Source organism: Lampris incognitus, chromosome 15, assembly GCF_029633865.1.
Source record: "Lampris incognitus isolate fLamInc1 chromosome 15, fLamInc1.hap2, whole genome shotgun sequence".
Lineage (NCBI taxonomy): Eukaryota > Metazoa > Chordata > Actinopteri > Lampriformes > Lampridae > Lampris > Lampris incognitus.
In genome coordinates, this window is record NC_079225.1 from 20,953,284 (window position 1) to 20,969,822 (window position 16,539).

The 16,539-nt window shown below is 41.6% G+C and overlaps 1 protein-coding gene and 1 non-coding gene across 2 annotated transcripts; both read right to left on the minus strand.

Moving 5' to 3' along the window:
• Positions 1–33: 33 nt before the first annotated feature.
• Positions 34–15,821, minus strand: tcp1 (t-complex 1). Its single transcript, XM_056294834.1, has 12 exons — positions 15,711–15,821; positions 15,162–15,247; positions 14,928–15,056; positions 10,990–11,087; positions 9,676–9,786; positions 7,425–7,606; positions 6,905–7,031; positions 6,197–6,372; positions 5,934–6,057; positions 5,264–5,456; positions 4,818–4,981; positions 34–736 (listed from the first exon to the last, which is right to left on the minus strand). The coding sequence occupies exons 1-12, from the start codon at positions 15,781–15,783 to the stop codon at positions 523–525; spliced, it is 1,677 nt and encodes a 558-aa protein (XP_056150809.1). The 5' UTR covers positions 15,784–15,821; the 3' UTR covers positions 34–522.
• On the minus strand, positions 15,360–15,498 carry LOC130125842 (small nucleolar RNA SNORA29). Its single transcript, XR_008811677.1, has one exon. It is a non-coding gene; the product is annotated as a small nucleolar RNA SNORA29 (small nucleolar RNA).
• Positions 15,822–16,539: the final 718 nt, after the last annotated feature.

Below are 16,539 nucleotides of genomic sequence, written 5' to 3' on the forward strand. Positions count from 1 at the left end.
GACCAGTGTGAGGGAGGGAAAAAAGAGTCATGGTCACCTACAACATTTGAGATTTATTTTCAGGAGTCCAAAAAATCATTACAGTTTCCATGGAAATTAACTTGTGCCATGAAAGGAGTGGGGGAAAAAACAGCAAATGGGCAAAGTGCAAGGCTTACACAATGACAACCATCAACAGCTCTTAATGTATAAATACAGAGACATTAAGCCTTGCAGACCAGAACTACAGCTCTCAATCTAGATCAGACAAAGCACATCCATGGCATAAGCAATCATGTACTGTGTAAACCATTTGTCATGGAGTGTCAAGAACATATAGATTTTTCTTTCCAACCAATTGTTACAGTGTTCTCTGATTAGTCTGTCCTCTTTGGCTGAAGGTGTGTCAATAGGTGAAGTCCTCTGGTGTAGTGATTGACTGCAAGGAAAACGTGTGTGTTCTTGACATACCATGACACATGGCTGCCTATGCTTTATCTAGAGGTGTCTAGAGAGCATGAGACATCAGAGCTAACCAGGGCCTTAACCTTCCAGTGATCCTGATGCCACAGCGTCCCTGTATGAGGATCCACCCTCTTTCTGTTCAGGGAATAGCTTGATGAGGTCATCAATACGGAGAATGGTGATAGCAGCCTCAGTAGCAAACTTGAGGCTCTTTGTCTTAACCATGGTAGGTTCATACACGCCAGCCTGGCGGTTGTCCCTCGGCTTACCATTCACTAAGTCCAGACCAATCCTACAGGAGAGAAAGGTGGGCATTATAAATGTTAATTACAAAAGACCAGTATTTCAGGTACAATGTAAAAACTGTAGGCAACACTGACCAAAGAAAAGGAAATATGCCGAATAAGCCTAGCTTCTACTAAGCTATACATTGGTGCTCTGATGCAGACTTACATAGGGTTGCGCGGAACAAACGATTACTGGGAGCAATATGCAGTATGCTACCATTCTTAGGTCAAGAGAAAACTAAAAAGTATTCACCTGCATTTTTGACCACTAGTGGCGCTATAGAGCACAGTAAAAAGTGGGTCCCCGTACTGTTTGTATCAAGTTCGTACAATGCATTTTGGTGAGAAACTTTGAATGTTAACTAAATCCAAGATGTTTACAAGGAAAAATGCATTGGATACCTTTAAAGAGAACTAAAACAGAACAGTTTTACCTCTGTATTTGGCTTACTTTGACACAGAACCCTAAGCAGTTCCCATTAAAAGAAGAATTGCAATATTTCTTTATACAAGCGGTCCCCAACCCCCGGGCCGTGGACCGGTACCAGTCCGTGGGTCATTTGGTACCGGGCCGCAGAGAAAGAATAAATAACTTACATTATTTCCGTTTTATTTATTATCTGAGTCTGAATGATGTTTTATTTTGAAAAATGACCGGATTCCCTCTGTTACATCTGTCTATGACTCACTCTTGATGCTTGTCTCGGTCACGTGATATGTTGGTGCTAAAATTAAACCCACAAGCTAGCAAAATGAGTAAAAAACAAACGTCTTTGGAAAGTTTCTTTGCAAAGGGGAAAAAGCCCAGTGAGGAGACAGAAGAAGAGCCTACGACTTCCAAGAAAAAGAAAGCTGCATTTAACAGACAATACCAGAAGTCCTACTTAAAATATGGATTTATCGCGACAGGTGATTCCCGCGCACCAAGCCCGCTCTGCATAATATGCGGCGACCGGCTCTCTAATGAGGCAATGAAGCCTTCAAAACTGCTTCACCACTTGGAGACCAAGCACCCTGCATTAAAAGACAAGCCTTCTGAGTATTTTGAAAGAAAAAAGCATGAACAAGAAGGACAGAAGCAATTACTGAGGGCCACCACATCAACAAATGCGAGTGCACTGAGAGCATCATACTTGGTGGCTAATCGTATTGCTAAGGCTAAGAAGCCATTCACCATTGGTGAAGAATTGATCCTGCCCACCACTAAAGACATTTGCCATGAACTTCTAGGAGAGGCTGCGGTTAAAAAGATAGCACAGGTGCCTCCTTCGGCTAGCACCATCACTCGGCGCATTGAGGAAATAGCAGAGGACATTGAGACACAATTGTTGGAGAGGATTAATACATCACCGTGGTACGCACTCCAGGTTGACGAGTCTACAGATATTGACAACAAGGCAATACTACTTGTTTATGTGCGATATCTTTATCAGGAGGATTTGCATGAGGATATGTTATGTGCACTATCGTTGCCAACCAAAACCACAGCCGCAGAACTATTCAAGTCGCTGGATGATTATATATCAGGAAAACTGAAATGGTCCTTTTGTGTCGGCATATGCACAGATGGAGCTGCTGCCATGACCGGACGGCTGTCTGGTTTAACTACTCGTATTAAGGAGGTTGCACCTGAATGCGAGTCTACGCATTGTGTCATTCACAGGGAAATGCTGGCTAGCCGAAAAATACCACTGGAACTTAACAGCGTATTGAATGATGTCGTTAAAGTTATTAACCACATCGGAGCACGTGCCTGTTTGAGCAGCTTTGTGAGGAGATGGATGCGGAGTACAGACACCTTCTCTTATACACAGAAATAAGATGGTTATCCCGAGGGAGATCGCTGGCCAGAGTGTTTGAATTACGAGAGCCGCTGCAGAGATTTCTCTCAGAAAAAAAGTCACCGCTGGCAGCACATTTCAGTGACGAGGAATGGGTCGCAAAACTCGCTTACTTGTGCGACATATTCAATCTGCTCAATGAACTCAATCGGTCACTTCAGGGGAAAATGACAACTGTCTTCAAGTTGGCAGATAAAGTAGCTGCATTTAAAGCCAAACTGGATTTATGGGGACGGCGCGTGAACAGAGGTATATTTGACATGTTTCAAACATTCGCGGGGATTTTGGAAGAGACCGAGACCGAGCCTTCATTCTCCCAGCTGGTGCACGATCACCTGTCTTTGCTTTTAAAAGAGTTTGAGCGCTACTTCCCAACCAGAAAAGACCCACGAACTGCCAAGGAATGGATCCGCGACCCATTTGTCAACAAACCAGGTGAATCCAGCATGTCTATGCAAGAAGAAGATCAACTGCTGGAGAAATACCACAGTTTTTATGAGGGTCGTATCATTTTATTTTGTGTATCCGCCACACCTTAAAGGCCGGTCCGTGAAAATATTGTCTGACATTAAACCGGTCCGTGGCGCAAAAAAGGTTGGGGACCGCTGCTCTATACCACACGTGATTCATCAAGTATGTCAAGTTTACATGAAAACTCCAATTCAAATGAGGTCTGTGCTGTGCATTGTCTTGACATTTGCCTTGGTTGATAGAGCTGTGCATCAAGATCCACTTTGACTTTGCTGTCAACTTGTCAATGAAAGGTTATAAATGCAGTTACAAGAACAATACTTCCCACTCTTCATTTGGGATGTTTGATTTGAAAGAGAACTCAACTATAAGTATACCTATTCAAATGATCTGTTAATTACCCCTTGTTCATCTGTTTCTCTGTGGATGTTTCTCGTTTTTCTAAGACTCACTATGTATTACCAGACGAATTCACAAAGAATGGATTGTGGCCACTGATAGCACCATGAATTGCAACCCGCTATCTGCCCTGTCTCAAGGTCTGATTCACAAAAGATACTATGCTAATGATATTACAGCACAAATGCCTGTAATGTTTTGTAGATGAGTGCAATTTGCCCTTGTTTTGCGTCGATTGCAATGTGGCAAAGTATAAATGGTGGCTTTGCACCAAGAACACTGTAGACAGGCTAAATGTCTTCCTTGATGTCATCAAGTATAGCAAGCATTGCTTGATCTGGCAAAACTATATCTGGAATGATTTCGGTGTCAGTTAAATCAAAAAGTGATATAACACTGGAGCACCAAAACGCTATTTGCTTGGCAGCACGGGTATATTTCACCCTTTGAGAATGACATTTTCTTGTCTTATTTGTGTAGGTTTAATGGCCCCAAAAGTTGCACAATCATTTTGTGAATTTACCAGCGAGTGTTTTTTCAGTGATTGTTATTTGCAGTGCTTTAATTGTGCGCTCTGCTTCATGCCTCTCGGCTGACCAATCGTGTAACTTCAGCGACGTTGTTGGTGACCTGAACCAGTGGGCCAATTGTGTGAAACTGATCACTCAGTCACGCTAAAAATGAAAACTGATCATCATGACTGACTAGTCACGCTAAAGATCAGTCAGTCAGGGACATTTGCGTTTGTAGGGCTGGCCCCACTGGCTGGTTCAGCCAAAAAAAAAAAAAAAACCCACACTTCCAAGAGTGTGAGACTAGATGAGGTGAAATTATTGGTGCATACAACCCTCTAACGGAAACACCAGCAAAAGTATGTTTTAAAGTATTTTATGTTTAAGGTGTTTCAAACCAGTTTTTGAATAAATTCAAGCCACTGTAATGTGTCCTCAAAGAAATTACTTAAGGTGCTATGTGTAATATTTCAGCTTTCCTAAAGCATAATTGTAAATAAGGATTCAGGCCAACTGGACTATTTTTGTTATTGGAAGCCTTATACTTGCTTTCCTCAGCAAGAAAAAAAAAATCAGTGATCACAAGCAAGTGATATCTACTGAGGGCATTCATAAATAGATGTCAGCAAGCGTAGCCCATAGCCACCATATTTGAGTTTGTCTTGTTTGCTTTGATTTACTGTTGTTATTCATGTCACTGCGAATGCACAATAGAGGAAAGGATTAAAGCACAAAGTACAATTAACCTATACCAGCTGCAGCACCAACAGACCAGCGAGCTGACTCTGTACCCCAACCAGCAAGTAGAATTTCCCCTTTGGAGGATGAATGAATCATATCAAGATCAAAGACAACAGACTTACCACTTGAGGTTCTTGCGTTCAGGGTTAACCTGGGCCTCATTGTGGAAGGCGCGGAGCTTGGCCACCAGGTCAGTGGAGTCCTGCGCTGCATTCACAGCCAGAGTCTTGGGGATGACCAGGAGAGAGCGAGCAAACTCAGCAATCGCCAGCTGCTCCCGGGAGCCCTGTCAACACATGATCAATTAGTCAGTGTTTGTGAGGGAAACAGCTGTGACAAAACTAAAACCCAACAAATGTAAACTACACACAACACTAAAACACAACATAGTGCCAGTGGTAAAACATGTCTTTTCTTAAGAAGCGAGGACCCAACCCCACAACTCACTTTAAAGCAACAATAGTAGATTTCATTTGTACCTCCACTGGTGTAAGTATGTTAGCAAAAATAATATACAAAAAGAGTTCAGCCTTAATTTTCCTCATGGGAAATAACCCAGGAGCCTCACCATGCTGGTGGCATAGTTCTCCAGGTAGATGGACAAAGCCGCCTCCACAGCACCTCCACCTGGCACTACAGACTTGGATTCAAGCACCCTCTTCACCACACACAGGGCATCATGCAGGGAGCGCTCCATCTCGTCACACATGAAGTCATTGGCTCCTCGCAAAATGATGGAGGCCGATGTGCGTGCCTTGGTACTGATGGTGTAGGATGATAACCATTAAAGGAAGCACATTTTCTTAGAGAGTTCCTTATCCAATGCAAGGGTCTAAGGACAGGATGTCGTATTGCTGTGAAGCCCACTGAAGCAAATTTGTGATAATGGGCTATAAAAATAAAACTGACTTGACTCACTAGACTGCCAATGCGCATATATTTAGGGGACATTTTACCCTCTACAATCTATCTAGTCAGGCATGTATTCTACAAGTAAGATGATAAAACTGCCATGACTACGTCATAATTTATTAAAGCTCATTCTTTATCATTTGCACCTGAGAAATGTTAACCATTTTTTAAAATCTTGGATCCAAAGGGCAAAAACTGAGCTTAAGAGGATTTCCTTTTTCAGTGTTATAAAAATGTGACTGATATTACTGTCAGACTCAAGTTCCTGGTATATAGTCAAATTTGAGAGAAACTGTACAACATTCCTAAATAGTTGCAGCTCTTACTTCTTGACAAGGATGAGCTCATCATCACAGATGCGTTCCTGCACTACCTCCTCAGCCTGACCCAACATGGTGGCCTCAAACGTCTCCTCTCCCTCCAGATTGGTCAGGGAGGGGCAGATGGTGGCTGGGGGTGGAAAAACACAACTAAATGCCCAAATGCTGATGTGCAACCCAACTTGAGTGTTGATAATTCAGGACCGTTTTAAAGAGCACACACTTGCATTTGGATTTAATAAGTTAACCAACAAATACATTTGACCTACCTCCTGTTGCCTTGGCAATGCGTTTTAGATCCTTCTTGAGCACCCTTCTGACAGCCATTGCTCCCACATCCACAAAGTACTTCAAACACATGTCATCAATCCCGCCGGTGGTCAGGACAACATTGGCACCTGATGCCAGTATCTTCTGTATCCTCTCCTTTGTGATATCAGATTCCCTGCAATGGCAAAAATGGTTTTAAATTCAGTCAGTGTTAATGAACATCCCTTTAACTGCCAAGTGGAGCAAATTACTTGAAAATTATCTTTGTAATCCAAGTGCAGTGAGTCAGCCTGCACTTTGAGAATGTGTCCTACAACTTTCATGAAATAAGGAAAACAATGCAGAAACAATAAATACCTATGGGGGATGTTATACTTTATCATTATACGTATATACATACACACACATCTAATGTGGGTATTAAACAAAAAAAGTCATATCAGCAAATGAATGCTCAAATTAAAGCTGTGGTAACATTACATTGCTTTGTTATGTACAAAAAGGTGTCTCCTGTTCATAAAAAAGTTGTCCAGCTCTTAGTAGTGGTGCAACAGCTCAGAAAGAAACTGCAGCCTTGACTTAGGGCTGATGATATTTTCTCCCACGCGTATCACTGTGTACACCATAGAAAAAGCATCACAGCAAATTTAAATGGGAGGATTCTTATATATTTATGTGAAAGAGAATAAAGCCAGTATCTGTCAGACCTCTGTCGGATCTGGTCAAGCTTTTCTGGGTCGCTGATGACAACCTGGACTCCCATCTTCATCTTGGTCTTTTGCAGGCTGAAATCCAAGCAGGCGACCTTAGCATTGGCCACACGCTTAACCATGCCTATGGACCAAAAAAAAAAAAGCATCTGAGAAGAATGTCCAGTCATTCTTACTGAGGACATCCAACCTAAATTGACCATGACTCCAGTATAAGGTTAACAATATGCCACATTAAATGGTATGATTGATTGATAACAGGCTTTTATCTGGCCATGAAAATGCTACAGTTTACAAAGCAAACACTGCTGCTAAGTTTCTTTCAAAGTCAATATTTTATCTCCCACGCATATCACCGTATATGCCATTAAGAAAGGCATAACAGCAAATTTAAATGGGAGTTAATCCCAGGGTAAAAAGCATTGCGCAAAGGAAAATACTAAATGTTATATGTTCCGCAAGCATTACATATCATAAGCATTATGTGCTTGCATCTAATGCATCATAACCAGAGTACCTTGTGAGCCAACTGTGCAGTTCAGTGCATAACCATTGACCAGGAAACTCTCCTTCTGGCTGCGACCATGGGCTTTCAGCACATTGACCGAGTTGATGGGATATTTGGCCATGCCCTTGGCATCCACAAATTTCACAGCCAAGGTAGCATCCACTACCATCTCAGCAAAGAAGTCTGCATCACTGAACACCCACAGGTCAAGGCAGATATGAAATACGAGTCGATATTCTTAATATGGCATATTTTCTCTTTACCTCTAAATGGTTACCTCTTCCACATATCATGCAGGCTATACTTTACAATATGCCTATAACAATTCATTACATTTCTTGTCCGGGCTTGTGTGTGAATCCACTGCTTGACCATTGCGATGCTTTTCGTCATGGGCACAACAAATTATGGTAATATTTGTAGTCCACTAACAGAACTTCGGTGGCTCCCACCAAGCTATTGTCTTTTCTTTTTTTTTTTTTAAACAAGGTACATTGGGTGTAAATGCCAGCTTACTGCATCCGAACATCTATAAAACAAGTTGGGTAGCAGTCAGTTTATGGTGACGGGCTTATTTGGGCAACATATAAACACAGGAAACCAACATCTAGTAGGGTTGGGGGATCATTTCTATTTTCATATCGTCTAATTGTGGCTATTCGAGTTTGCTGACAGGCACTCTGATCGCCAGGGGATGGGGGAGTTACATCACAGCATGCCAGTGAAATACCAGCATGGACGACTTTGGGCTTAAGTGTCAAAGAAAAACCTAACATCTTGAATTTGGGAATATTATGGGTTTTACCTTGTAGTAGTAGTATATTTATTCATTATTATTGAATAAATTATTCTCTTTAGCATTTTTTATATAATTACTGATGTTAGTTTAATTTAGATTAACGATTTTGAATAACCATGAGCATGGCTCAGCATTTAACATAACTTTGAAACAATCGAACTTTGAGCTTTCTGCAAGTACAGTTAGTTATGTGAATAAACATTTATACAAGTTTGTGAATATTTTATTTAAAATATTTAAACCTACAGAGCACTATATAAAATGTAACTTGACTGATTTTTACAGTGCAGAAGGTTGGTCTCCCCCTTCTGGGATGGAGTGTAATTACTTCTTTTCTTTCAGCACTCTCTAGCAAGGAAAACTACACCAATAGATATCAGTGTTTGTGTTTGTCTTTGCCGTTGATCGCTTTTTAAAAAAAAAGTTTTTTTTTTAACTTTAATCCGTTCTCCGAACGCCGAGTTTCTTTTTTCTCTGGGACTTTTCTTGGATGCTTCCTAGGTTTTCCCACCATTGCTTCCAAGCCCGGAAACTTTCTGATAGAAAGCCCTGAAGGCAAGCGAACACTTTCATCACACAGAAATTCACCTCTGGCAAAATGCATCACCTCCAGTGTGCCAGCACAGGAATGTTGTCAGACACCAGATTTAAACCTCCGGTATACAGCAAAATAATGATTTACCTGGTGGTGATGGGCTTAATCATCATTGTGTGAACTCATTTGGCAAGGGCTTGAATGTCACGGACATCCATTTATATGAAAAAGTCCTGCATTCGAGCTTTTAACATTAAAAAATATTAATAGCAATGTCTCCTCTATTCAAACAACGGCTCCCTTTTAAAAGTCCATGTCTGTGCTTAGTGTGACAATATCACAGCAATGATGCTGTGATAGTGTCCATTTCCATTGTTCCATTTAACATTATTTTACCTTTAATATCACAATCAAAACCATATTGATAACGTTACCTACTCTCATGGAACGCAGAGCAAAGTTTTGGTTAGCAGGCATAAGGAGAACAGAGATGCAGGATGTCAAATCTATGGAAAAGAGATGACAAACTAGTTTGTAACTAAGAATTTTAAAACTCACTCGTCACTTGGGCTGATTAATGGGACTCAGCAGGCGATCATGCTGCTCCACCAGAAACATCTCTAAATGCACAGCAGAGTGCAGATTCTACAGAGCATTTTTATAACATCTTAGTTTTGACAGCTAAAATCACTTTAATATCAGCTAGGAAAACACAATTGTCGATTATCCCTGCGGTCGTTAATGAACAACCCAAAAGCCTTATCTAGTCCAAATGGCAAATTCAATCAGAGTGATGGAGTCGAACCGTCTCCTTAAAAAGGCAGTTCAGTTTGTGTTAGTTTATTTGGTTAATGAGTGTACAAGGGCTGTAGGCTGGATCCAAGCAAAAGATATTCTGAACTCCTAATTACAGGAAAAAAGGATACACTCCAATGATTTTGGAAGACATGGAGGTCTTGGCTGCATTGATCAGGCATTCCCTGCCCAGGTCATCTGTCCCGATAGTGAGATTCTCACTGATGTATCGCACAGCTTCCCTAGAGATGTGAAGATTACATGAGGCTGATATCCAGGATAAATAAAAAAAAAACCCACGAATGAGCCCTCACTCAGAAAAAAACACTTCTACATCTTGACACTTTAAGGTAGAACGAGTAGGATTTGTTGGTTGAGGTTTGGTAACACAACATTCAAAGTTGGCCCCTCCTCCCCAGCTCAATAACACCAGAAGCGCACGCCCCCTGACCACAGATGCCAGGACACATCCCAGTGTACAGGCCAACTCCACATCGTTCTTCATTCCCATCCTCTCCTTCAGTATTAGCCATGGGTGAAAGCCAACCCCAGATTCACTCTCGTTTTGGAATGAGCTTTAGCCGCTTGGGAGTTTTGCCTCGCTATATTCGCATCTTTTCGGCACTGTGTCTTGTCATTGTCACCGCTTCCTCTTAGATATGTGCACACGATCTTGATGTGGCACCTGGTTGCTATGTTTTTATAGAATCCCGCTGCCCAAAGGTTAATGCCCAGAAATGTCCCGTGCACAGCAAAATACAAAAATACAGGCAGAGAGGACAGGGTCTCTGCAGGTAAAACAACACCACACACATCTAGTGGGTCATAACAGATGATTGAGAAGGATTATTTTTGTATGAGTCATACATTGATTTTTTTTTTTTTTGGAAAATCCTACTTGTTCTACCTTTACATTAGGGCTGCACAATAATCCTAACTAATGGAAGACCTGCATTTTATATTACTGCAATTGATAACTGTGTCTTTTGGTGACACTTGAAAGTGTTTCAATTATATTTACGATGCATTATAATGCATCTGAAACCCCCTGTGTTTTAGATGAAGCGTTTGCATTATGTCTGGCCAATCATAACCTTTGAATGCACAACATGCACCCATGTGACCAAAATGAAAAAAGTTGGCAGGAACGAGAAAGAGAAGCCCAGCAGAGCACAGAGTGTACTTGGGAAAAGGTAGTAACAAGTAAAGTGAAAAAGAATGGCTAGACCCAATATTACAAGTTGCAAATGTACAATAAAGCAATTTTGCTTCTACAAAGATATCTTAATTATGATTAATAGTGATTACCATGTTTAGCAAAATAATCAGGATTATTATTTTCCCCATAATAGTGCAGCCCTACATTGAATGCATAATAGACAACGTTTAAGCAGAGGTTGGAGAAAAACTATTAAAAATGTTCTGGTAAAACCTTGTAGTCTTACTTGCAAGCCAGACGATATCCACTGATAACTGATGTGGGGTGAATCCTCTGCTTCACCAATTCATCTGCACTCTTAAGCAACTCTGCTGCAATGATCACCTAGAAAAAGGCAACATGACAAATGATGATAAATGGAAAACTGCCTTCATTTTCCCTGCTTGCTCGTTATCTCTGCCAAGCGGTAGCCTGGAGGGGATAATGCGTTTGATTGCACGTGGGAGTGGGTTTGTGTATCTGTCCATGGCTAATCTCGCAAACTACTGGTCCTATCAGCCTAATTTTTTTTTTGTGCAATTATGACTGTATGATGAAGAACTTCTTGTGGTTGCGGTGATTCAAAAACTTTGAAAGAAACTTTTTATATCTGGCTGTACCCCAAAATGACCAGATATAAAAACAGTTCATTTCCACCAGCTGTCATTCAAATGAACGCTTAACACTGTCAAATAAATCCAACCATTTTGTATGTACTGTACTGTACATTGTACATACAGCGGTATGAAAAAGTGTTTGCCCCCTTCCTGATTTCTTATTTTTTTGCATGTTTGTCACACTTAAATGTTTCAGATCATCAAACAAATTTAAATATTAGACAAAGATAACACAAGTAAACACAAAATGCAGTTTTTTAATTAAGGTTTTTATTATTAAGGGAAAAGAAAAATCTAAACCTACATGGCCCTGTGTGAAAAAGTGATTGCCCCCCCCCCCCGTTAAAACATAAATTAAGTGTGGTTTATCACATCTTTGGAAAGCTGAGTTCAATTTCTCTAGCCATACCCAGGCCTGATTACTGCCACACCTCTTCTCAATCAAGAAATCACTTAAATAGGACCTGCCTGACAAAGTGAAGTAGACCAAAAGATCCTCAAAAGCTAGATATCATGCTGTGATCCAAAGAAATTCAGGAACAAATGAGAAACAAAGTAATTGAAATCTTTCAGTCTGGAAAAGGTTGTAGAGCCATTTCTAAAGCTTTGGGACTCCAGCGAACCACAGTGAGAGCCATTATCCACAAATGGCGAACGCATGGAACAGTGGTGAACCTTCCCAGGAGTGGCCGGCCGACCAAAATTACCCCAAGAGCGCAGCGACGACTCATCCAAGAGGTCACAAAAGACCCCACAACAACATCCAAAGAACTGCAGGCCTCACTTGCCTTAGTTAAGGTCAGTGTTCATGACTCCACCATAAGAAAGAGACTGGGCAAAAATGGCCTGCATGGCAGAGTTCCAAGACGAAAACCACTGCTGAGCAAAAAGAACATAAAGGCTCATCTCAGTTTTGCCAGAAAACATCTTGATGATCCCCAAGACTTTTGGGAAAATACTCTGTGAACTGACGAGACAAAAGTTGAACTTTTTGGAAGGTGTGTGTCCCATTACATCTGGCGTAAAAGTAACACAACATTTCAGAAAAGGAACATCATACCAACAGTAAAATATGGTGGTGGTAGTGTGATGGTCTGGGGCTGTTTTGCTGCTTCAGGACCTGGAAGACTTGCTGTGGTAAATGGAACCATGAATTCTGCTGTCTACCAAAAAATCCTGAAGGAGAATGTCCGGCCATCTGTTCGTGACCCCAAGCTGAAGCGCACTTGGGTTCTGCAGCAGAACAATGATCCAAAACACACCAGCAAGTCCACCTCTGAATGGCTTAAGAAAAACAAAATGAAGACTTTGGAGTGGCCTAGTCAAAGTCCTGACCTGAATCCGATTGAGATGCTGTGGCATGACCTTAAAAAGGCGGTTCATGCTCGAAAAACCCTCCAATGTGGCTGAATTACAACAATTCTGCAAAGATGAGTGGGCCAAAATTCCTCCACAGCGCTGTAAAAGACTCATTGCTAGTTATCGCAAACGCTTGATTGCAGTTGTTGCTGCTAAGGGTGGCCCAACCAGTTATTAGGTTTAGGGGGCAATCACTTTTTCACACAGGGCCATGTAGCTTTGGATTTTTTTTCCCCTTAATAATAAAAACCTTCATTTAAAAACTGCATTTTGTGTTTACTTGTGTTATCTTTGTCTAATATTTAAATTTGTTTGATGATCTGAACATTTAAGTGTGACAAACATGCAAAAAAATAAGAAATCAGGAAGGGGGCAAACACTTTTTCACACCACTGTATATACTGGTACGCTTTGTCATGTACATCTACCTCAGGGATGTATGCAAGTAACTTGCTAACATCTATTTAAGCACCTGTGATATATTCTCTGCACCACTGCACTTCATCACCTCTTATTTTGCCTGTATAAGTCAATCCTTGGGTATATATCTGAAGGTTGTTGTCTTGTAGTGTCATTATTCTATGTCAAGTACACTGAGAGCCACGAAACCGGGGTCAAATTCTATGTATGTGCAAACCTACATGGCCAGTAAACATGATTCTGAAAAACATTTGTTCTCACTATCGCCACTCTCTCTCCATTCACTCTCTAGCTCGCTTGACCAACGCTACATTCTGTTGCTACCTGATCTAAGTCAACCGTTCACATGCATGACTCCCATCTACAGTTGACTTAGAACGGGCAGCGACAGTGTCAAAACTAAAACGTTACTTTCGGGCATTACTCTTTAAAATACACGAAAAGTCGATCGTATTTCGCAAGCCAACAAATAATTCACAGTTGATCTCAGCACAGGAGAACTGGAGGAACATTGGATGAACCAAGAATATTCATTCATTTATTCATTCATCATCAGCTGCTTTTCCGGGGTTGGGTCGCAGTGGCAGCAAGCTATAACCAAGAATAATTTACCTTATTTAGCCTTATTTATCTCACTGCCAAGCTGAAGTGCCATAGTCTCCAACATTAAAACTCCACTATAAAAAAAATACAATTCCAAGAGTAGGATTAATCAGTCACAGCTGTAAATCATCCCAGTAGCTACAATAAAAGTTCCCATGGCTGTGCTATGTTTACTTATCGTTGTTTCATGAATGAAAATCAATCAGTACAGCAGCCGTTCGCCTTGATTCATTTGATATTATGAAAATCGTGACGGTTAAACACATCTGAAGTCTTTTCTTACCGTTGTTTTATTAATTTGGGATGAATGAAAGTCAATCAGCATAGAAGCCATTCACCTTCATTCATTTTTCATCATGAGAACTGCAGTATGAAATTATGATAGCCTGATCTGTCATTTCATGTCAGATTTGATTGCATTCGTGCGAGGGTCCACCTAGGAGGTTGCACATCCACAGACTGATAGGCAAAACATTTTTATTAAGAGTTGTTTGCAGTTTGAACGCTGTATATATATAAAAAAAAATCCCATATTTTCTGTTACATCGACTTGGGCATTGCGTAAAAGTCTTATAATGGAAGGAAAAACACTTTTTTCTGCTCTCATGTGTATTTCCCTTCTCTAGGCAGGTGAAAAAAGGGGTTGATTGTTACCAATTTTGAACACCGGACAAAGGGAGATATATACGCTTGGCAGAGAGTTGCACTCTGAATGCAGTCCTCTAGTTTCTTTTGTAATATTTGGAACAATTTAAAAAAGTATATCCCTTTGTGCCATCATTTCACATAGAGGTAGTGGAAATGAGGCCACATAACCTCCTCAAGACAATGAAGGTCAGTGTCTCTATCCTGTTAGCATAGCCAAACATCTGTATTGAAGCAGATGAGTGGTACTAAAACAGGAAATGGATGACATCTGTGTTTGACCAAACATCAGTCAACTATTACCATATAACAACAGTAGCAGACAACAGAAGTGATCAGAAGAGGAAGTACAATTTCTTAGACACTTGGGGGGGGGGTGAAGTCAATTTTTTTGCATAGCCCAATATCACAAATTTGCCTCAAGGGGCTTTACTGCAACACAACATCCTGCCAGACCCTTGCATTGGATAAGAAGGAACTCCCTAAAAAAATCACGACAGTAAGACCTTCCATTCTGAGTGCAACTGCTGACACTACTCACCACAGAGGTGGTCCCATCCCCAACCTCTCTGTCCTGCAGCTCTGCCAGTTCACACAGAACCTTGGCTGCTGGGTGTTCCACTTCCAACAGCTTCAGGATGGTGGCCCCATCGTTGGTGATGGTCACATCCTGCCGACACAGACGTAACGAGAAACTTGGACAAACACTCTTGTGTCAGAATAATGAAGAGGCAATAGTGTTGGCACAGTTATGATTCTCAAGTGTGACACTCACTCCAATGTCGTCCACCAACATCTTGTCAAGCCCGACGGGTCCCAGAGAGCTCTTTACAATGTTGGCGATGGATGACGCGGCCATCACTGCAAATAAACAGATAAATAAAGCTAAATGAAATTAGAAATCACCACTAGCACGCCCAACAAATGTGAGAAAATTAAGTCGCATCGCTAACTCGTCTGTTGCGACATTGGCAGGATAATGTTCTGCAGCTTCATTAAGTGGGGTCCACTTTACGGGAGCCACACCTTCAGATCGCGGCAGGGTTCATTCTATCCCATCAACATAGCCGTTCACTCATGGAGAGGTGAGTGAACGGTACTAAAATGGGAAGCGTCATGGCCAAATGCCTCAAACTGCTGAGTAACTTTGAATTGGGCTCCTCCAGGTTGACTCGCAGTTTGGTCCGTTAGCTAGCATAATCCACACGTGCTACCCACAGCTTCCAGGCCGGCTAACGTCATTCGTCATCTCCTCCGGCGCACTAGAAAACAAAGCGAACTGCGTTTGAGATTAAAAACAAACCAAAACACCGGGTTATCTCACCATTTTGAGTGCGAACAGATTCGCCGGTTGTTCTCTGGCCGAGCACATTTAACGGACCCTCTAGCAGCGACATTTTGGACCACCGCACAAGCAAGAAGAAAGGAAGCGGTGAATTGCATTATGGTTAAAACGCTACAGCGCAGGCGCGTAGACTTCAGCGTCGAGAGCGGCCGAGAAGGTTCCAGACGAAACCGGTAAACCCAAAGCGGGGTGGGGGTTTCTCCTGTACATAACGGAAGAAAAGTGGAAGTAAATCTGTATCTGTCTTACATATAGATATTGATCAAATTTCTTATCAAACCCGAGACTCAAACTTTGAGGAGTCACTTAGTTTGAACTACATTTCCGGTCATGTTGTTCAAGCGCCCATCACCCCCCCCCCTTCGTTCTCTTCGAGATGGGGGTCCTCTGATGATTCCGCAAAAAGTTGGCGTGATTAAAGGCGTCTATTGTTTTATTCCTTTTTTTTTGGTTGGTTTAAGTCATATGTTTAAGTCTAAGATTTTCGTTGGAAGTGATAAAGACGGACAGGACTAGGAATGAGTATATTAGAGGGACAGCTCAGGTTGGACGGTTTGGAGACAAAGCAAGAGAGGCAAGATTGAGATGGCTTGGACATGTGTGGAGGAGAGATGCTGGGTATATTGGGAGAAGGATGCTGAATATGGAGAGGACAGGAAAGAGGAGAAGAGGAAGGCCAAAGAGGAGGTTTATGGATGTGGTGAGGGAGGACATGCAGGTGGCTGGTGTGACGCAGAAGACAGGAAGAAATGGAAACGGATGATCCGCTGTGGCGACCCCTAACGGGAGCAGCCGAAAGTAGCAGCAG